The 24137-nt window shown below is 38.3% G+C and overlaps 1 protein-coding gene across 1 annotated transcript; it reads right to left on the reverse strand.

Annotated features, from left to right (window-relative positions):
- Positions 1 to 1182: 1182 nt before the first annotated feature.
- Positions 1183 to 23727, reverse strand: map1b (microtubule-associated protein 1B). The gene is made up of 7 exons (XM_027007944.2): positions 23422 to 23727; positions 21189 to 21290; positions 12824 to 12906; positions 11384 to 11524; positions 5786 to 11060; positions 4962 to 5194; positions 1183 to 4764 (listed from the first exon to the last, which is right to left on the reverse strand). Exons 1-7 carry the CDS (start codon positions 23612 to 23614, stop codon positions 4609 to 4611), a joined length of 6183 nt encoding a protein of 2060 aa, XP_026863745.2. The 5' UTR covers positions 23615 to 23727; the 3' UTR covers positions 1183 to 4608.
- Between the last annotated feature and the right edge of the window lie 410 nt (positions 23728 to 24137).

A 24137-nucleotide genomic window follows, 5' to 3' on the forward strand; every position in this document is an offset into this window, starting at 1 on the left:
GAACTGATCTATCGTCAGTTTAGACCAAGTATTCCCATGGACTTCCTCTGATTTGTGCATTGCCATAAAAGTAACTGCAGACAGCGACCCAGACTTCTCACATTGAACTCCTGACAAGGTTATTTTCTAAGCCGCTTGCAGCAAGAGTTGTCCACTTGGATTTATCACTGATCTGTACAGAGGTAGCTCAGTGGTTAAGGTAGTTAACTTGTAATCAGAAGGTTGCTGGGTCAAGCTCCCCCCCCCCCCCCCCCCCCCCCCACCAAGTTGCTGCTGTTGGGCCCCTGAGCAAGGCCCTTAACCCTCAATTGTTTAAGTTGTACTCAGTCATAATAGTAACTTTGCTTTGGATAAAAGTGTCAGCTAAATGATAGGAAAATTATGTTATTTCTGGTGGGGAAAATGCCTGCAGTTCCTAGGTCATAATTAGTTAATGTCCTTTCTGGCATGGGCCACTCAATGGTGTTAGCAGCTTGATGTGCACCAAGGTAAATTCCTTAGAGCAATGGAGTGCCTGTCCTATCCAACAGGACATTTATTAAACATTTGCTGTTTAGAACATAGGTTTACAAACTGTTGTTAAATAGCTATACTCAAAATGCTGAACAGGAACAATGAGATATTTGCATTCTGTATTGAAAGGATTTTATATTTCTTCTTATAATTACTAGAAATGTAGCTGATTAATATTGTTAGAACATTAATCATAAGAAATGTGTTACATACATTATGTGTGTGCTGTGTCTTTACATGTGTGCCACCATTTGATAATGAGTAAATCAAATAGGCTTGTTTTTATGATTTAGAATACCAGACCTTTCCATTGTGGGTTTGTCAGTGACTGCTCTAGTCTCTGAGACACAAATCAGAAAACATCCCTGGAGCTCTGGCTCTTTTCATAGTTAATTAGATGTCTGCTGACCTCTGCACACACACACACACACACACACACACACACACACATCAACAAAAACAGTGAGATGAAAATTCCAAATTAAGAAAGAAGGAAGGAAAGGGAAAATCTAAAGCCTATATACAAGAAAAGTGAAACCTAAAAGACTTTACTCATATTGGGAAATATTATTGAGTAATATTAAAGGAATAAATATTTTATGCTTTAGCAGTTTTCTAACAAATATTTATGTCTACTCATATATTAATAATATAAATAAACACAAAAAATAATTTCCGCAGTTCATTTATTGTGGCTTGTTTTCAAGTTTTATTTTTTTTTAATAGTGGCTCCCTTTACATCAGTTGCCTTAGAGTGAGCAGAAGGGGAAATTGCACACAAACATCAGAAAAAGCACAAGGTAATACTTCCACTTGATTCTATTTTCTACATTAGATATGGGTTTGGGAATGTAAAGAGGCAAGATGCAAGTTCACAAGGTATATATTTCAAACAAAGCTGCAGACATACTCATACTATCACTCGCAGGCCTGAGCAGGGATGGGGGAGGGATCGTAATAGTGGGAGGTTGTTGGGAGAGAAAAAGATTAAGGGAAGTGTTGGAAAAAGACAGAACTCTGCACATATGTGTGTGTGTGTGTGTGTCAGAGAGAGAGAAAGAGTGAGATAGTCAAAGAGTAAGGGCACAGATGACAGAGCATTTGTGTGTGTTATGATCCAGATAAGCTGTTGACTGTTGAAGTAATTTCAGTTGATCTAAACTGGAAAAACAATGTTAGTCATGCATGTGGTTAAAGGTACCTGTTACTCTACATCTGTGGTTGTCATGGAAATCAAGACATCTTTTTATCTGAAGCTTGATTTGTTTTCAAGATGAGCTGTAAAGTAACTAGTGCATTTTCACTGTTTCACAGAAGAAAAGCATTAGAGGCATCGATCACAAGCTCATCTAGTTCACAGTTGATTTTTCATATTTTGATTGGTTGTCTATATCCAAACATGTAGTCAGTTATTGAAAGCTTTATTGTGTCTTGATTTGCCCTTATAGTCATAATCTGATTTGCTCTGATGCCAGGCAGATTTCACTCAGATGAACAGCTAAGATTATCTGACACAAGATTAAGCCAAGACTGTCCTTACATAAAGTAAATGAAAGTACTTAGGCAATCTGTGTTATGCCGGGATCAGACTATACAAATTCAGTCAGGAATGAGACTTGTAGCATGACTTAATTGAAAAACAGTGATGTGGCATCTGGGATGTCCCACAACACCCTGACAAAATGTCTAGTATGTCAGAATTTTCTGGTACTTCCCTGCCTAGTTTGTCAACTCCTACAACATGTTCCTTGATAGCCATGATTGTTCTTGACCATCCTCCCCTGATGACCTATGAACTTGCGCAAAAACTAGCAATAAGGAAATGAACGGTGATATGTAGTGTTGTCAGTCTCTTGACCATCATGACATGGCAGGAATTTATGGTATTCTTGATTGCCTAATCTGAACCAGAGACCATTGTTAAAGACATATTGTGTAATGTGATTTAACAGTGATGCATGGCTTTAGAGTTTCTCAGTGTATTCTGACTCCAAACAGAAAATGTAATACTTCATAAAATGTGAGGAAAGCAGTGATTACTAGATGTAATGAAATTCGATCCAGTTCTGCAGTAACTTTGCAACACACATCTCCAGCAATAAAACATAATTTAACCATACAATCTGACAAGGCTTGTTTGGGAATAGACACTAGATTCTGTTTTGTAACATTTTAAGGATGCTCACAGCATCATTAACAGGATAATCAGTGAGATTGGTAACTGTCCTTAGTCTCCAATTAATTTCCATTCAGTAAAACCACGGTACATTGGAAATGATGAAAATTCTGACATAAACTCTTGGTTTATATACTTTGTAAAAGTGTAGCACTCTCATGATTTGTTGACAGTTAAAAGTAAGTTGACTTCTTATTAAAAAAGCAAAGATTTTTTAGTATATTACTTTACACATGCAAATATAACTCACCCTGTTGTGCATCTTTATCTATAACACAGTTTAACTTAAAAACAAACAAAAAAACCCCCCAAAAAAACCAAAAACTCATTAAGTGTAGGAACCCATTGTACTTCTTTGAGTTTCAGTGTGGAACATAAAAAACTAAACTTCAATGTCAGTTATCACATTTTGATTCACCACATTCAACCAATGTCTGGCTATAGTGCTAAGTAAAAAATAAAATAACACAAAATAAATATGAAAAAATATGAAACAATGCATACAGAAGAACTTTATACACATAACACATTCAAATTATGCTTTATGTCTCTTTCCATCTTTCCCAGCGCAAAATAAGAAACACCTTGAACTTTGGCACAGCTCTGAGCACTTAATTAAAAAAGTCTGCATGTTCCTAGAATATAATTCTAGTAGCAACTACAGTGGAACGTCAACTATCCCATAAATTAATATGTAACTAATAATTGCATGGAAAGAAAACAAATATACTTCATAAAAAGGATAATTCCACACACCCTGAAGTGCAAATAATAAATAGTGCAAACTGACAATAATCTTGGGTGCTCTAAAAGTTTGAGAGTGTTAAAAGACACTTTATATTTTCAAGCAAAAACTGGTTATGATTAGCAATATGGATATTTCAGAGATTACAAAAAATATATATTGCGCCATCCTTGCAAATGGTTTGTCTTGGACTGCTGATGTTAATTCATAAATCCACCAATTTATAATCTAATGATAAAATTCTAAACCACAGTGAAAATGTGACATTATTTAATTCATTCCCATTACTAAAATGCAAGACTTTGGGAAGTGTATACTGTGAATCAGGTATTTTTTCTTCTATGTTTTTTTCAGCTGGTAAGCAGCATTGATTTAGATTTGACATTAATGCTAGGAAGCATTCTATTCACTTTTCATGCAGGTTTTACACAAATCTTTCACAAAGCTGCAAGAAAATTTTTATCAATCTTAAATTCTTATTTTTTTAAATATCCTGAATTCTGTATTTACCATTATATTTGTGATTGTATAGTATAAACACCTGCTAACAGTCATCATATTAAGCAAATCACTTGTGTTGTACATTCAGATAACATTCTAAGGCATTTTTAAATAACCCTCCATACTTTGGTGTATTTACTAATTCTAATGTAACTTTTGTTGTTTTACTTCATTTACTGATTTTAAATGCGTAGCCTTTTTGAGCTATCTAAATTAGAACTCTTCTACTTAAGTCTTGAAGTAGATGATGTTGTTCAAATCTGTAATGGACCTTTATATGACTTAAATATAGGTTGTTGATTTTGAAATCATCAGGGACTCTCAAGGGAAAATTTTAAAAGTACACACCTTTTTTGCTTGCTTCTATGTTTGGTGATATGTATGGTATGTTTGGTCTGCCCGATCAACTTGGACATTATTTTAAATAAATTAAACGTTATTTATTTTTATTATATTAAATGTTAGTGTGACTTCAAAAGATTTTTATTGAATGGGTAAGACATGCTTCCTTTCACAGAAGTTGTAGCTGTGAATTTCTTTCTCGCACACGTTAATAACCGCACCTATTGAAAAAATTGGTTTTGTCCAGTCATTTTATGTGTTTATAAGTTGTTGCCAATCATTGTTTATCAACAGAATGATTCAGTAACTGATTAACTGACAAACCCTTAATTCACAACTCAATTTTGCATGCAGGAAAGGATTCATCTTGCATAACCACAGTGCTGCTGCTAGCCAAAACCATGATATTCAAGTCCTGCTGTTTCTCATGGGTCTCCTGATACCACTCCCTCATAACATCAGAATCGTGGGTTGGAATCAGTGTGACCTAGAATTTGAACACAGAAATTTATGAGAATTGGTGCTCATATACAAATACTGATCTACATTGTCTATGACAAAAATGACAATTATTAAAACATGCTACATGGCAAGAATAATGTACGTTGAAGGCATTAAAGCTGGCATTAGGCCCTTACACTGTAATACGGTATTTTTATCTTGACATATTTTAAAAACAGATACCTGCATGTTATTTTCCCATTGAGCCTTCCCCTCCAACAGAGCATCTAGGACTACTTTACTGGGCTCCTGTGCTGTCTGATCATTGCCACTGACCACGTAGTATGAGGATCGTATTCGTGTGAAGAACTCTACATCCACATTTTTGGCACTGCAATGATTAGGGATATAAACTAGATCCATGTACACTGGAGGGCAGTTGGGTACTGACAATCCACTGTTGGCCTTGCTGCCTCCTGAAAAACAAATAAAGGAAAATCTACAGAAGCAAAGATTTCCAAATGTATAAAAACATTAGACTAAAGTTAATGTAGAATATAGCTGGAATGGAAGTGACAAAATTAGATTACACTTTCCTTTACTACGGCAGGGTCTGCAATATCATAAAAGTCTCTTTACTGCCACATCTGATACATACTTCAACTGGGATACTAAGCAGTCATAATCTCTATTATTGTAGTAGGCTTAGAGTAATATACTAAGCTTGTTACCTACTTGTTTAATAGCAATAGTATATTTCTATCAAACATCTGATTGTAATTTTGTAATGTTCTGACAATATTTATATATTTAGCATGGATGACCTGTTTAAAACCCCAAGTCAGTCAGCCCTAAACTGTTGTCAAGCCTAAGGCTGCATTACTGTAGATGTACAAATGCAGGTATAATTTATATCCCTAGCAATTCAGTGGTTTCATTCACAATGTTATCATCTTTATTCTTCTATTATTTATGCTTCAGATGTTTTGTAACTCTTAATACTGGACTTATTTTCCCAGCCTTTGCTGGAAATTATTAACACATAACAAGACAAAAATAAGGCTTACCTGTAGTTTTCACACCCCTTGATGCTGAAGTATTAGTTGCATTTTTTGCATCTTTTTCTTCAGTAATCTTTACAGAGGCCACTTTTGACTCCTTGACCATACTTGTTTTAGTTGGGCCATTCTTTCTAGTTGGTGAAGATGACTTAGTTTTGCTGAGAGTTTTCTTCTTTTTCAGCTTCTCTCCCTCTTCCTTTTTAGAATCTTTTAGTTTGTTGTTCTCAGCCTTGAGGGCCTCTGGATCCACCATGCAAACATCAGGAAAGGGTGGGGCGGGAGCAGAGTCTCTTGATGCAACTGGAGGAGGGTCTGCATGTCGGTATGTAAGGGTCCTGTCTGTGGGTAGAGTTTCTGAGTCATCTTCTGAATCAATGTTAGCATCTGCAGTTATGGAAGGACATTCTTCAGTTCCTGGAGGAACATCAGAATCTGTTTGGGTGGGTGCAGATTCACTAACAGAGGTTGGAGGAGTTTCTTCACACTGCTTGCTCTGTAGCTTTCCTCCAGTTGGGGGTGGTCCTCCACCAGACTTAGTTAGAGGCTTTTCCTCTTGCAGTGGATTCTCCTCATTCATAAAATACTCAAGAGGGTTGGGGTTTATGAATGATGGAGAGAGCTCTGTCTTGGGATGTCTATATTCACAAGAGGTTACCAAACATAAGTCAACATTGGACCGTGACTGGGGAGAGACACTTTTTTGGGGGATGTCTGGATCTCTAGAGCTGCCAGTAATCTTCTGTGCTACTTCTTCAGCATGTGAAGAGCTGCTAGAAAATTGTGGCTCTGGCCAGTTAGGGGATAGAGTGGGTGGAGATGGCATTTTTGGACTGATGGATGATTTAGAAGTAATTGGAACTGTCCCTCCTTCATGTACATCAGTCTCCTGTGGGAAACAAGATGCCTCTGTAGAAGATGAGGGGGAAGCAGCTTTTGGAGGGGTGATGTAATCTGGTCTGCTGTCCTCTGTCTTAAAAATACCCTCGTTACAAAATAAGGTTGGACTTGCTTTTCCTTTGTTCAGTCCATCTGAGGTGCTTGGACCTCCCAGAACTAAAGAAGAGTCAGAGGACACGGGCGACTGATTACGAGAAAATATTTTTGGTGTGACAGATTCTGAACAAGTACCTGCATTTGGAGACATTTCACGGATACCACCAATTTGGGGGGGTGTTGTAACAGATGGGGTGGACTGAGAAGCATCTGATGGAGAACCAGAGGCAGCTTGACTGCCATCAGACTCTTTGAAAAACATGGGTATCTCACTGTTGCCTCCTGGTTTGTGTTGTTCTCCTGATCTGAAATCAGCTCCATCTGTGGGGCTGTAGTCAATCTCTGTTGGTCCATTTTCAGTTACTGTACACAGGGCCCTTCCTGTAGCTGGGTACTCTGGTGATTGCTTACTGAAGTCTAATGCAAAAGAGTGATCTGGGGATTCCTGCCCAAACCCCACTGACAATGTGGAATGTTCAGGAGACTGTAGGACCTGCTGAGGTGTCCTTGATTTAGCTGTTTTGGGTGAAACATCCGGAGAGATTGACATTGGCCGAGGGCTTTCTTCCTTTGATGGGGAAACTTCTGCTTCTTGCATTGTAGTTGGAGTCTGCACAACAGACACAGACAGGGAGTCATCTACCTCTGTGGAGTGCGGGGAGCCCACTTCTGCATGCAATGATGGGGAGACATCGTCTGTTGTGGGTTCAGGCAAAGAACTTGTTGCAAGTGATGCAGTTGAGGCTGAGGCAATATGAGAGAATGTATCTTCAGCAACAACCTCATCAACTGGAGAGCCTGACTTATCAGATGTGGTTCCCTCAGATATGGACATTTTACTTTCCTCTTTGAAAGTTGTTAAAGGAATTGTATCAGAGGAAGACTCTAGTTTCGTTTGTGGCAGTGAGTATGAAATAGAGGAGCTGTCACCGCTTGCTGACTTTTTATCAGCATGTGTGATCTGACTTGAAAACTGACTATCAAAGTGTGTTTTTCCTTCATTCCCTGTGAAAGAACTACAACAAACCACTGGTTTACATTCTGGGGATGGAACCTTTCCTGCTGGTGATAGGGGAACAGCTTCATCAATAGGACTGGCCTCCCTTGGTGAATTCTCTTTGTCACTTGTTACTTCAATAATAATGGGACCTTGATTGTCAGTGATTTCCTCATGTAGTATAGCCCCAGCCTTCTCCTCCACTGGAGACTGATAGTAAGGTGTATGCCCTGAAGACTGAGGAGAAGTGCCCTCTAGTGTTTTATCATCTGGACTATTTGAAGAGTCCATGACCCTTTTTGATGACATGGTAAGTGTAGTTCCTAGCTCAACTGGTGATGAGACACCTGTATGAATGAGGTCAGTATTTACATTCTGGTCTCCAGAGGGTGAACGCACAAGGGGCAAGTGCACAGATGCAGCAGTCAGCTTTTCTGAGTCAAAAGAGAATCCATCACTATGTTTACTGTAAAAAGCCTTACAAGATTTGTCTTCTTCGAGGGAAGATGGTGGTGAAATTGTAGAAGCTGAGGCATGATAATCATGACCCTCTGTTGCATCACTCTTTGAATGATCTAATTCAGGAACATCTTGGAGTGGTGGGAGTTTCTTTCGATCATAGTCCCCTGAAATCCCATACTTGACAAAGTCTTGAGAGGGGGACTCAGTTTCGTCATTTGTAGTCTCGTCACTCATAATATCTCTTGGAGTTGACATATCATCCATGGGAGTCGGTACACTTGAGATCTCAATTGTAGACTGTGTGTGCCCAGATGTAGTGTATTCCTCTGGAGGCTCATCTCGATTCTCATCATCTGAGGCCACCTCACTCTCTGAACCTACTGGCAGAGTTTCATCATGAATAGAAGCTGGGGAGGCAGGAGCAGAGAGCCTTGGAGTAGTAGTCACAGCCAAACTAATCCTTTCAGTTTCTGTGTCAAGTTTTTCTACATAATGTTTTTGGTATTCTGCTGGCCCAGTGTATTTGTCCTCAGGTTCCACCTCTGTTTTTACCTCCACCCTTTGTCCTTGTGTTTTAGACTTATCATCCATTATTGGTTCCTGTTCGTCTAGTTTTTCTGTATCTCCCTTTTCTTCATAATCTCCTGCCTCAGATGACTCTTCAAGTCCTGTGCCCTCATCTTCAAATTTCTCACTACTGATGCCATTAATTTTTTGTTTAGGCTCTAGATCCTCTGGAGTATCTCCACATTCCTCTTCAGCTTCTGTGCTTGTTATTCCCTCATCCAAAGATTCTGCTGCTCCTGGAGAGTCCTTGCAAATAGTGATTTCTTCATGCTGAATTAATATTTGCTCAGCATCATCTGTTTTGGTCTGAGGTAAGCTTTCTTCATCTTCACCAATCTCCTCAGATTTTAGAGCCTCAAATTCCTTGGTAAGGTCTTCTGGGGAGGACATACGGGATCTTTCATCCTCTAGAGCATTTGTGCTGCTGGCTATAGTGGCTACTTCCACAGGAACTGCTTCTGATGCAGAAGCTGCCACAGATTTTCCAGTATCTTTTTTAGCAGTCTTGGTTTTACCCTTTTCTTTCAATCTTGCAGCGCTGCTTGGTGTCTTTCCTTGTGTAGCCAATTTTGGTTTTGGTGCAGGTTTTTTCACTTCACCTATGCCAGAAATATTCTTTTTTAAACTTGCAGTTTTCTTTGAGTCTCTTTTAAGATCTTTCTCATCCTTTTTAATCTCTTTCTTTTCTTCTTTCCTGCTCTCCTTCAAGGGGGAATTTTTCCTTATATCCCTCTTTTTGACCTCCTTCTTAACCCCCTCTTTCTTCAACTTCTCCTCATTTTGGACCTTTTCCTCTTTTTGGGATATTACTTTGTGATCTTTTTTTTCTTCCTTTTTATCATCTTCATTCTTATCCTTCACTTTTTTTGCCTCCTTTTTAATAATTTTTTCTTTGGGGGTAACTCTTGATTTTATATCAACTTTCTTTTTTTCTGGAGTGTCCATTTTTGGTGTTTGTTCAGATTTAGGTTTTATCTCTTTTTCCATATTCTTTGCTCGTTTGACAGGTGTTTTTTCTTTCTTCTCTACTTTCTGCAGTCCCACCTGAGTTACTTCAGCATCAATTTTTGTCTTTTCAGGAGCTTCTTCTTTGGACTCCTTTCTGGTGGTTTTAATTGGTGATGTTTTTGAGATAGATTTCAGACTCTCTTTGCTATCTGTCTTGTGTTTCATCTTTGCTTGCTTGAGTGCTGGTGCCATATTTGAAGACAGCTCTTTCTCTGTGACAATGGGATGCTTAAGAAAATCCAAATGTTTTAGCTTTTCTAGGCCTTCAAGAATGTTATTTTGTGTGGCATTACCTGGGAACAGAACACGCACTATTTTCTCAGATGGGTTAGAAGGATGCCACACAATCAGTGAAGAGATTGAAGACAAATATGAGACTGGGAGATCTGATTCATTTCCATTTGGTAATAGAATTGAAGCCTTGTCCTTCTCACTACCAGTCCACTGCTTCATAAAGTATTGCAGCTCCTTGCTATTCTTAGCTGGATTGAGAACATACATTTCAAGCTTTCCAACACCCATTTTTTGGAAAAGTATTACTGGTTCAATTATATTCCCTATGTTCCTTTGCAGGGGTTCTGGTTTTAAAGACAGCTTGTTAAGGTACTGCAGAGTGAGTGCTGCTTCCTCAATGTTTCTCCGCACTCTGTAGTTTGGTTCTGGGTTCTCAAGCGTCTGAGGCAGGTTAAGGAAAACAACCCCAAGATCTGGGGAGATCATGTTCTTCATCCAGTCACTATTGGCTGTGGATCCCTGTGATTGCTCCTCCTCCTGTTCAGCAATTTTTCGCTGCAGCATGCTGTTGATCCCTGGAAGGTTGTCATCTCCAATGTGTGTCAAAAGAATGGAATCTACCCGATCTAGATGGCGTACCAACTTCCAAAAACAAGATTTCCTGTCAGATCCACCATTAACAAGCATGTTGAAGCCATTAACAGCAAACAGTGCTGAATCACCCCGGCCTCCAGGAAAAATGTAGCAGCATGGTTTAGATAACTTTAGGAATCCACCTGAGGTGGGAGGTTCAAGCATGTCAAAGGGAGATGGGACTTCCACTGATTCTGAGAGGTATTCTGTGAACTCTGAAAGGCCCTCCATTTCTGGAAGTATTGTTGGAGAATTTAGTTTAATGTTAATGAAATCCTGTAGGCTGTGTTTGTCAAGATTGGAATTCTTCCAGTCACCATGTTCAGGACAGAAAAGGGTTAAGCTTGCTTTGTTGGCAGGATGTATGGTGCTTAAAAGTTCTCCAATCTGCATCACAAAGTTAGAAAAGTGGATTCAGGACATGGATTTTAAATTTTTAAGTTGATCAGCCATGGAATACTACTTTTTTAATCTTCTAAAAACAAGCAAAACTTATGTTATAGTTATTTTAGAATTAATTGACAAAGGAGGACTGACATGTCTTTTACTGTGTTTTAGCAATAGAGCAAGAGGTACAACTTTAAAAAATAGACATAATTGAATTATGTGAAAGAATGTTATAATGAAAGAATGTTATGTCCACATAAATAGCAGAAATAAAAATACTTTAAACTTAACAAAAAGAATATGGCCCTATTACATGTACTCACCTCCTGGTCTGTGAAAATGTCAATGAAGTTGAAAAAAGAGAAGGAACCAGATTGGAGAATTAGTTCACCAGTGTTCTCAAAACACTGTCCTGCCAGAATGAGCAGCTTGTGGCGGGCTGAGTCCGAAATCAACAAGCGAACCTGGAATCAGATTCAAAGTTCTTTTTACATATACCTCTTCACTGCAATTTGAGCATAGCTGGAATGATCTGAGGCATACAAGTGTTGCAATAGTCTACTATGACATTCAAAAGCACAAAAATGAAAAATTAGGAGAATTAAATTAAATTAAATTTAGGCTAATCCAGCCCACAACTGTGGCATTTGTTGTAATATATCCTGCTGTATTATAAATTAAACTATTAAAGTTGTTATGCAGACTTGCAGAAGAGCAACTAGTGAAAATGTAATTCATCTGTATAAAGTACATTATGGACACATATATATATAAATATATAAATATATAAAAATATATATAAATATATATATATATATATATATATATATATATATATATATATATATATATATATATATATATATATATATATATATGGATGTATCTCTCTGCACATCTTCCTTTGTCTATGATTTCTGCTTCACTGCCATTGAATATTCTGGGCAGCTAGCCAGGATCCAGCCTAAAGTTATTATTATTATTATATATTATATATAATAATATATTATTAAAGGAGAACACTGCTCATGTTTATAATAACGGGTGGAAATAAAATGGTTTGTTAACTTTAATTACATTATGTTTTGCTCCCTTTTAGAGCTGCTGTACTAGGGTAAGAGCTAAATTGGGGACACCAAATAGACTACTGAAACATTATGTATTTACACATAAAAAATACTAAAGTTAAATTTGTATGATTGACATAGTATATAGGAACAGTGGAGGTAATGGATTACAACTATTACAACTATGACTTATGTTTAATGTGTTGTTGAAGATTTTGGTGTGCAAGTTTTCCCCTCTAGTTTCAGTACTGTCTCACTCCACCTCCACCCCTCCACCCCCCAATCTTCTTCAGTACTGATCTACTTGTTTTTGCTATGTGTGATCTTTGTTTAAGGCTGTGCTATTGGTATAAAGCAATATTCTGACTCTTCCTAAATGCTAGTCCTACAATATATATGGAAAACAGCTACACCAATAATGTGCTACACCAATAATGCTTGAATTGTATTGTTGGCCACTCTACTGAACTGAAACACCTTAATGTTGGTACTGATGCAGTAAACAGTGCAGTGGTCTTTTCCAACCCCTTTAAAAATCAACTGGTTTGCTTTGATTTTTGGCCCTATTAATGAGCATGACCGACAGACATCCAGACCTGTGTTGTAGTAACTTCTGATATGTATGAATAAAGGTTGTTTTTTATTAAAACACATTTCTGTGAGGGGTGGGGGTGGAGGGGGAGAAAAAGAGGTTACCTCAGTACTAACAGCCTCATCGGAAGGGTTGATTAGCACTACAGTCTCCAGTACACTGCTTTTGTGGTGCAAAATCTTCTGTCCTGTACATAATACATGGGTAATGGACATGAATCTTAGTATACTTAGTATAGTCTTAGTATATTAGTCTTAGTAGGTTTGGACACATTATAAAACATTTACATTTACATTTACGGCATTTAGCAGACGCTCTTACCCAGAGCGACTTCCAAAAGTGCTTTGTCATTTACTCAGAACATATCCAAGTACAGTATAGAACAAGAACAAATCTCTATTTTTGTTCCATTCCTTTAATGGATCTTGTTTCAGTGAGAATATTGCACCCATGAATAAATGTTGTTAATTATGCAAAGAGGTTATAGTGCTATTTCACAAATTTTGCACTGAGATAAGGATTCTGAGGAATATGGTCATTACAATTAGCTTATGAATTGCAAGTTATAAAATTAGCTTAATGATGTAGATGTTGTACAATACAAAAATATTTAAAAAATTGTTTGTGATGTTTGTACACAGATGTAAAGCCATATTCCTATCTACCATTATTCTCTATTACTTTCTTCCTTTGGAACACATATTAAACTATTAAATCCACATATTAAATCCTAAGCTCCTTCCCCTTTTCCTGGTCAGAACAAAGCCCCAATTACTGCACAGACAGAACAAAGCAAAATCACAACTGTAATGAAAAATTCCCTTTCAAAATTCCCATGTGGATAAATCCATCCTATTAGAAATTTATTAAACTTCCCAGTAATAGAAGGCCTGACAAGCTACATAAATATTAGTCGATGGCAGGAGCCCACCCTTTCTGTTATTGCCACAGCTTATGAGCACTGGAGGAATGTTATGTGCCACCAGAACTACCAGGTTCACAGCAACTTCTTCATGGAATGAGCCACTTTGTTTTGTTTTGTTGTTTTTTTTTTTTTTTTTCTAGGAACAAGGCCAACACCCACATGTTCATGAACAGAGGTGCATGAACCTGCTGCAGGCTAAAGAGCTGCATGGCCATAGAGGAGAGAAGGTGAAAGAAGCCGATGAGAAATCACAGTAGCCATATCGGACAGCAGGCAGCACTCAAATGCTAGATTAGCTAATTTGCCTCATAGTTTAGAAATATTTATGAGAAATATGTAACAGATTTATAACTACATTATTAAGCATCAAGTACAGCATTAGGCATGCTAAGTGTGGTGCTTAATTTTGCTTGTTTCAGGACCAGGTGTGGGTCTCTGTCCAGGTGGCTCGTTCACACAGTGCAGTTAATTATATTGTCATTACACACCTTTGGAGTCAACACTAATCATGAAGATTTATTTTTCACCTCCCCCACTCTCAGCCCTCTGCTTCTTTCTACTGTCCTCTGTCCACCCTACCATAACAACCATAACCTACTCTAAACAATACACTGTTCTCAAAATCGCTTAACTTAGTCTTTACAGTTAACCCCCCTGATTTGAATCACAAATATTCATCCTGTGAAGAGAATGACATCACAGCACGGACAGGTCTCACGAATATGGATAATGGCTCAAGATGGCCTGCTAATAAAATGATCCTTCATACAGTAAACATACAACATATGGATATGTCTGGATATGTGTAGCTGTTTTGCCCTACCTTATATAGCCAAGTGTTCTTGAGTGTAAAACCATCAGGTCATAGCCACATTAAAATGGTAGTGTTTTAGGCTTGATGACATCTGAATCTGTCTAATCAATGCTGTGTTTTTTTTTCTTTTTCTATTTATTTCCATGTGGAGCTCCACAAGAAAGCTTTGTTCTTAATGTTGCTATGTTTTCTATGATCAATTCACATGCCGACCAACTGGTATCGTGTAACTGTGCCAGTGAGATTTCTTGTTCTCAATCTGTCTGATTATTCACTGCTGAAGGGAGAGTTCCTTTGGGACAAGCCTGCTGCAATATGAGGATCTGCATGAAGCAGGAGGGAGGATAGGAGGGATTGAGGGAGTGAGGGAGAGGGGGAGGGGTTGAGGGAGCGAGGATGGGAAGCGGATAGAATGAAAGACTGGAACAGGGAAGGGAGAGAGCAATGGCACACTGTGAAACACTTTTGCACAGGGTGTATATCATTGCTGTTCCTCAGGGAGCAGAGGTGGTAATGTTTTAATCACGAACTGTTCTTCCTTCCTCTTCACTTACTGCCTGTCTTCTGTAACTACATCTGTCATCCTACACTGACAATGCTGCAAGGAACTCCACCAAGCAGAGTTCCACTCTAGCATGAAGGGGTTCTCAGTGTAACCCTCCGTCTGCTGCAGTAGCAGAAAACCTCCAAATGAGGGAAGGACCCTCCATTTCACAGGCAAAAACTTGCAGTCAGATTTTCCAGGGAAAAGGCAGAATCAGAATTGATGTGCAAGACTTTATTGTTGACAAGTACTCCTAGTCAAAAGCAATGCAGTGCGCTTTCTGTACTCTTTGACAGATGAGGAGATATGGATCTGCTGTCACTGACTATTAAATTGACTTTGCAATGCAGACCATGCCCAGGTTATGTAGACCAGAACTCTAGAATATATATATAGAATTCTCTTGATCTTGTCTCTCTATCATTTAATCAAAAAGATTAAACATAACATACATTCAGAGTAAATATACAAAAAGTGAAAACAAAATATATTTTTATTCATTTACTTTTGATCCTGATTTTGATTTAAGGACATAAAAAGGAAATGAAGAAAACCATCAGGGACATTTCTGTGAGACAAACTAGCAGATTCACCATCAATACACATTCAATCAATGTCTCAGTGCTTGTTAAGCAGTATTGACTCTGGCTCATGTTTATTGATGACGTCTTCCTGGCCCATATTGGTGCTGAATGGATGGACTAACATTTTAGGTCTCATCAAAAACATACCCCATGTCTTAAGATTCAGTCTGCACTGTATAATTATGATGACATACAATCCACATGTCATATGAGACTGCTTCTAGAAAGACGCTGTGAAGAATTTAAATGTCAGGATATTACCGTTCCTCTTGCTTATTGCTTCCTTGCTGACCTCTTTTGTGTTCCTTACTTTGTGTTCCTCCAGCCTTCTCTTTGTTCTCATAGTACTGGCTCTTTTATTTTTGCATATTATTTATATTATGTATATTTATTTCGGTTAGCCTTACACTTGCAAAATCTTGCATCTCTGTGGTTTCCAAAAGCTGACTTCTTTGCTCTCTCCTGTGAATTCTTTCTGATCCTGTGAGAGGTTTTTCTTATTAGTGTGTTTTCTGTGTCCCAGTTTTTGCTCCCATTTTTGTCTTCCTAATTGTTTCCTTTTCTTCATCTATTTTATTCTTTGCTCTGTCCTGCTAATCAGTCTTTAAACCTTCATTTGTTCAGCGTTCTTGTGCCTCTGACAGCTCCATATTCACCTCAGCATTAATTATTCTTTTTTGTCTTCAATTTTCCATCTTTCTGAGTGGCTGTGGATATCTCAAGGGGAATGTATGTGTGTGTGTGTTTGTGTGTGTGTGTGTGTGTGTGTGTGTGTGTGTGTGTGTGTATGCATGTGCGCGCGTGTGTGTGTGTGTGTGTGTGTGTGTGTGTGTGTGTGTGTGTGTGTGTGTGTGCATGTGCACTGTCACTTCCTAATAAATGTCTCTTCATCCATCAATAAGCCTCCTCCAATTAATAAGTCTCCTTCTTCCCTCACACTGGCCTAACACTCCAGATAATGAAGAAAACATTTTTGAATAACACTTTGAAACACTACAAACCTCTTTTTAATTTTCCTTTGATACATATCAAAAGAACATACAAACCTACCTGATCAGATCATGACACATAATTCAAATAATTACTTGATTGAAAGGACTAACAATAAATGCTTTGTTTATTTTGCTTTGTACCTGCCTTTGATGTACTATGGACTGCGCACTAAAGGATGTGCTTGATGTACTAGCCTATGGAAGGATCTTTTCATTCCACAACCTATGAGGCTCTCTTAGAAGATTCCTAAGTGAGAGATCTATTATGTTCTCTGAGAAGATACATCAACTTGCAAGAGGTCTAATTTGCATTGTCTAATGGGACTGCAGGAATTATAACGTTCGAACTAATAAATACAATCACCAGCCATGCCAAAGGTTAGGTGTAAGTTTGAAATGTCTATCTTGGACCTAACCTACAGTCAGCTTGTCTTTTAGGTGCCTGTGGTTCATAGCCTGCTGCCCATCTGTTGAAACATGCAGTTCATCAGTCACCCTCTACCCACTTCATTGCTGTTCAATTTCTGTACACAAGAGCAATGCTGATTTGAAATTATTTGTTGACAGAGCAGTCTTAACACACAGCATTAACACCTTCATGGTATGCTTGTGAGTGATGAGCTGGTGCATGTGTTTCAGGGACATCAGTGATGCTGATGCTGTGAATTTTAAATCCATCACTGTCACTGCTAGTTGAGAGTGGTCCGCCAAATGTAAATATCATTCAAATATTTAATTAATTTAGGCATTATTGTCCACAATGAAAAATTCTTCTTTATAGCTACTATATATTAAATATCAATAAGATTTTATTACATTGATCAAGAACAATTAAAATCTACTGATACTGGTAAACAACTGCCCAGCCTTTGGTCTGCCACCATCCGTAAGAGAGAGTGGCGGTAATAAGTCAACTAAGAGCCTTTAGTGTACGGTAAACCCACATAGCACTGGAAGGACGTTAATAGCAACTAAATGCTGGTACCTGTATATCCACTGCTATTTCACATCACATTCAAAACCTTTCATTGACAGCAGCTTAATGTTCAATCTGTTTAACTGACAGACATTCAACCTTTACAATTTACTATGTATCACCTTCTACCAAAGCTAACCAACTTCACATAATTGGGATGGTTTTCAAGCCTTAAATATACAAGATGTAAACTAATTATTATTATTAATTATTATTAGCTATTCAAACTGAAAACTACATAGTTTTTGTCATTTATTGGTTCTGTGTTAAGAAACTAAATTTGTTTAAGGGACAAATTATGATGGCTAGAATACTAGATGACTAGGTTCAGGTCATCTCCATAAGAGCAGGTTTTGTGAGTTGTTCCCAGTATTCAATGGTTTGTTCAAACCAAAAATAGTCTAATGAAGGAAAACCAGTGAACCAGTGACAGGGTCATGGATACCCAAGGCTCACTGATGAACATGTAGAGTGAAGGCAAGTATGATCCCACAGAAGAATGAATGCAGCACAAATTGCTTTTAAAAAAAGAGAAAAGAACGGTAGCATAATGGCATTGATCTCTTTCAGCAGGATAATGTGCCTTGCCACACTGCAAAAATTATTCAAGAATGGGTTGAGGAACATGGAACATGATAAAAAGTGTTGACTTGCCCACCCCCCCCCCAATTTCCAAGATCTTAGTCTGATCAAGTAAGTCTGATCCATGGAGGTCCCACCTCACAACAACGTACAGGACTATAGGATCACTGCTATTGTCTTGGTGGCAGGTACTACAGGACACCAGCAAAAGTCTTCTGACATCCATGTTTCGATAGGTCAGAGTCATTTAAATGGTATACCTAGACAATATTAGGCAGATGCTTTTAATGTTATGACTGCTCGGTATGTGATAGATAGATAGATAGATAGATAGATCGATAGATAGATCGATAGATCGATAGATAGATAGATAGATAGATAGATAGATAGATAGATAGATAGATAGATAGATAGATAGATAGATAGATAATACTCCTCACAATGCATGGGGAATGCCACCCAACATCCAATGGCTATAAGCCAGCTGCAAAAAAACTGCTTAATGGGCCTACAAAGTTAAGATCCACTGTGAGACACAACACATCCATGAAAACGTTCAAGAGATGGACCCCAAGGATGAGCTGATGAGACAGTGCCTCAGTCAGATGTGGGACATGGTCAGCATGGAAACAGAGGAAGTATCATGACACTATTAACCGCTCCATGAATGCACACTGACAGATAGCAGAGGTGGCTGACATAAGTCATTTCTACCAAAGGCAGTGCTGAAGGACAATATAGAGGCACTAATCATGGGAGCACTAAGTGCTAGGTCAGTTGAAGCAGGTGCCTCTGAGACAATCTGGCACCTAGTAGCAGGATGCAAGATGCTGGCAGGGAAAGCATACATTGAGAGAGAGAACCAAGTAGCAGAAATCGTATACAGGAACATAAGAAAGACATATGGACTGGACACCCTCAATGGGATGAACTGCAGAGAGTGGTGGAGAACAACAAGGCTATGAGTTTGTGGGACCTCCAGATCCAGACAGATAAACAACTAGTGGCAAACCAACCAAACATTTTGATAGCAGACAATATGCAGAAAACAGTTGTGATAACAGATAACAGTGGCATTCCCTTAGATGAAAAACTGGAAAAATACCAGGGACTAAAGAAGAAATAGAGAGATGTTGGATGGCTAACACCAAGGTTGTCATAGTGGTGATAGGGGCACTTGGGCTGTGACCGCTAAGATGGCAAAGTGGCTCCAATGGAAATGACATTAATCTCAGTTCAGAAGAGTGCAATCCTAGGAACGGTAAAGCAAAGTAATGCAGAGTTTATTTATAGCTATTTTTACAATAGCTGTTGTCACAAAGCAGCTTTATGTATGTCTGGTCCAAGTGGCAATAAAGCAAGCCAAAGGTGAAAGTGGTGAGGAAAAACTCCCTGATAGTTCAAAGACTGTAGGTAAGTTTCTGAGTTTCCTTATTTCATTGCTGCCATAGCAGCAACTGGCAATGCAAACAGATGTGTCATTAATGCATTGTCCATTACTATTAAAATGCCTTGCCAAAGGAAATGACAAATGTTATTAATCTGGATATTCTGAAGGTGTCCAAACAGTTAACTTCCATTCAGGCCTTGTACAATCTATGTAATGTAACTATTTTCAACAAATTTTGTTTCAAAATGATTTCAAACTCTTTAATTTAAAGTTTCAAAGAAACACTCGCTTTTTTACTAGAATCAAACTTATTTTAATTAAGGCATGATGTAGACAGGCAAAGGCAGATGAGGTTGGTGGGAAATAAACTAATAGACAGAAAATCCACAAATCCACAAATGTAGAAAAACATCTCTCTCATTTGTAAGACCTATGCATTATTGTTGGGTGTAACCAAGCAACCTCAGGTTGAGCTACTGACAAAACCCAGTAGGGACTTTTTTAGCTGATTATCTGGGGGCACATCCATGGTAGTGCTGTAAGACAGCCAGGGAAGGGGAGCAGGGAGGGGAGGGGACCGGCAAGGAAACAGAGACATAATCACTGGGCAGGGTCAGACGCAGCTCCAGGCAAGCCGCTCTAAATCAGCTCTATCTGCCTTACGTAATATATTCATTTAAAGCACTTGCTATAGCACTTATGAATCTAAAGCCTACACCTCTTATGGCAAAAATGAAGAGTAAAGAAAAATATTTTTATCCAGCCTGGGATGCAGCCTTTTAACTTTCCTTTACCCTTTATCATATTCACAGCTCTATGCATATGCCGGTATGTCAGGCTAAGTCATTAGGACAGTCATCAACCAGAAGTGACCAACAAATAAAAATAGGAATACAGTGTTTCATAATAATAATACTACATGACAATGACATATAAAATGTTGCCTGAAGGATTATTTAACTCAACATCAAAAATGCATTCAATCCACATAACATTATGCTTTTCAAAAACAACTAATTCAAACTCCAAACCCCCTTTTTATCCTGCAAAATTATAGCAACATCTTTTGGCTAGAAAACTTCATACAGCACCAAATATACATTACATGTTTAAAAATAGAATAATAATTTCAACTGGTACAACACTTCTGCAAAATACTGTCGAACTAAAGAGAGAAAGCAAACAGATTTGTATAAATGAACATTTTGTTTTCCCAGAAGGATTAACAATGGAATCTCTTGATAAATGAGTGGCAATGGGAATGTGTATAATCTTTTTCAACAGCTTTTATAGTCCTTGACAATGGTAAAATCCAGGTGGATCATAGACTGTTCTAAATTGTCTTTTGGTTCCATGACCTTCAAGTTTTTAATTCATAATTCATAAGAACCATGAGGGTGGAAGAAAGGGTGTGTTCTGTTTTAATGTCAGATTTGCATTACAAAACAACAAAGTACCTTAATACCTCTTTAAACTTCACAATTCAACCCTTTTCAACTCAGAGGACCCACATAATAGATTTATGATGATAGATCTACATATAGTTATTGTTTAAACAACAACTGTAGTTTCAACTTTAGATTTTAAATATTTCAATTTATCTTCATAAATTGCCCTGATAGCTTGTATGAGCTAGCTAAGTGATACTCATATTAAGCTTACCTCGCACTTCGGCAGAAAACCTGGCTGAATGCCGAGAAACGAAAAGCTTCAGCTCCTGGTCCAAGTTGCAGTCAATGAGGTTTGTATCCCATGTACGAATTCCTGCAAGTCAGAAAAGCAAATAAGAAAAAGAAGGCAGAAATGTACCCCCTCTCTTATCAGTTACTGAACTTTTGTACCTCTGTTTAATGAGGGATGGGTTTCAGATATTTGACACTATGAGCTAAGCGACTAAATTAATTTTGATGACTTAGTTTAATCTTAATGTCATTTCATATGAAAGAAATACAACCTGGCCTATTTCATTTTAAACAATCACTGAGCACTATATTCAAAAACAAATAGACATTTTAAAAATATCTGTGATTTTCTTGGTAATATTTATAATTGCTGTTACATTCTATTTTGATAGAGTCTAATATAAAAAGCAAAATAATGTAATCTTCATAAAACATATAAAATATTACCTATAATCGTTTACTTGCTTCATGTTTCTCATGATGATGATTAATTATTATAGTCATTATAGTCATTAGTCATCTTAATAATATGACCTAAAAGCCCCACCCAATTACAAAGCTTAAATACTGTCCCTTTCCTGACACAGACACACAGACACACACACACACACACACACACACACACACACACACACACACAGAGAGAGAGACACAGCGTTTTCTGATGTGCCAATGATGCAAAATTTTGCACTTCATGCTAAATGTTTTCTAACATTTTCTATGTTAACCTTTTATGCATTACCAAGAAACCAAACTGTTTCAATAAAACTGAACGGGAAAACAGAAAATATGGATAAAATCATGAGAATTAGAATTTCAGCTCATTAAAAGGTTGCGACCATGAAGAAAGACATAGAAAACAGCCCGTAATTAATATCACCGCCTTGTTATAAATGCAGAGTTAAAATCGGGCAGTTTTGTCCAGGACAAATATACAACCGTTATGCGCAAAGTCATTTTATTCATCTGTGTTTGTAGTTTGCTAGTTCATTGTCACGTGCTTAATCAAGTATGGATGTTTAGAGTTGTCAGTATCAGAAACTGAAACGCCCTTTTTCCGTGAATAACGGCCCTTATGACTTTCCGTAGGGACCGCAGTGCGGCTCGTGCCACGCCTACGTGCCGGTATTAAAGGAAACAACACGAGCGCCGTGGACGGCACGAGTCGTCCGAGGTCCGTTATGTGGAGTGACAGTGCAGCCTTGTACACAGAATGATAAACTTAAATGCATCGCTGAACTCAAGATGTTAAACAAGATGTCTTTTCTTTTGGAATTTGGGGAAATTTTCATTTCGATAAATAGTGAATTGTGGTTTATATCATAACAACCATATAGCCCGTCTAGTGCAGTAGCACAAACAAACTGCCGAGGGCGATGCCTAATATGGATTCACATGTGAGATGGGCAGAAGGCCGCCCCAGAAACAAAGAGCTCGTAAACCAAAACATGAGCACGCAAAAGCGAGGTGCTGCTATCCTTACACACACACACATACAGACACACACCCACCCACACACACACATACAAATTCACAAATTATCTATCTACCTATCTACCTATCCATATGTCTGTCTGTCTGTCTGTCTGTCTGTCTATCTGTCTATCTGTCTATCTATCTATCTATCTATCTATCTATCTATCTATCTATCTATCTATCTATCTATCTATCTATAAGCAAGCTGTATAATCGTAATTCACTGAAACGCAAGCGTACGTACAGCTGAAAACACTACGCCACATCTGGATCATTTACTGAAAATCACGCCAAAAAAAAAACAATTTGCTCATGAATATTCGGGAAATGATTTGCGAAGGGTGGCGTGATAACATCAGCTTAACAAGAGGTGCAACAGTCTCGCTGATTTGAATTAGGGAGGGGCGGCGTACGGATTTACATTAACTGACACTTAAAAATGAAAATAAATCATAGTGAATAATGCTCAATGGAAAGCTTATTTTGCCTATGTGTATTATATGCTTAAATTGCCAAATTAAAGATAAAATTGTCTGACCGCAAACTGTTAGATCAAGGTTAGCTTGCAGTGGAAAGACATTTCATCGATCAATAAGTCTGTGCCCATCTGATGTCAAAGTCCAAAAATAGTCCTAGTTATGTGCGTAAACGAATTACAAGTGATTCTTTTACACGTTGAACTCTTGCAATGTATCATGTCTAAAGCAGAAAACACGTGAAAAACTGACCAGCCTTACCTTTTTCTATGTCCGCAATGGCACACTTGAGGTGTTCGACTGTAACCAACTCCCCAACGACCACTAACAGGTAAAATTTGCCGTCGTCGAAGTGACGCGCGGACGCCGTGGGCGAGGTCATGCTCCCGGTTCTGGTGCTGTTGGCACCGCAGAACGATTCTGTGGCGTCTACCGATGCCACGAGCGTCGCCATTCTCCCAGAAACTCACATTCACACAACTGCTCGCACACTCGCCCTGTCGGTAACCTGACGTGAGCTGGTGACAGTAGTCAAACAGCGGGAGTGGTCGGGCTTTTATACCAGCCGACTGCGTGTCGCGGTGGTGAGGATGGGGAGACGCGAGAGGTGCGCAGGAGGGACCAGTGCGCGCGCGTGCTTGGTCCATAATGTAGCTGATGTCATCTGCCAAACGCTGAAGTCCCCGGAAGCTGACCAATACACCAAATAATAAGAACGTTTCATGGTGCTAATTAGCCTTCGGAGTGACTTTGATCACTTACATTAACCATTACACAAATAACTTATAGACACCACAGCGTAGTCAGAGTAAAAATTAATTAGCTGGCACACATATTAAACATACTTTGTAACGCACGGGTGTTTATGCAAATGCTAATTATATTACCAACAGCAATAACAAGTTGAATGTCATATAACCCTTTCATCTGAAATCCCTTACACAAAAATCCTTTCTCTTACACAAAAGTTTAAATTA

This window comes from Electrophorus electricus, chromosome 5 (genome assembly GCF_013358815.1).
Source record: "Electrophorus electricus isolate fEleEle1 chromosome 5, fEleEle1.pri, whole genome shotgun sequence".
Taxonomy (NCBI): Eukaryota; Metazoa; Chordata; class Actinopteri; order Gymnotiformes; family Gymnotidae; genus Electrophorus; species Electrophorus electricus.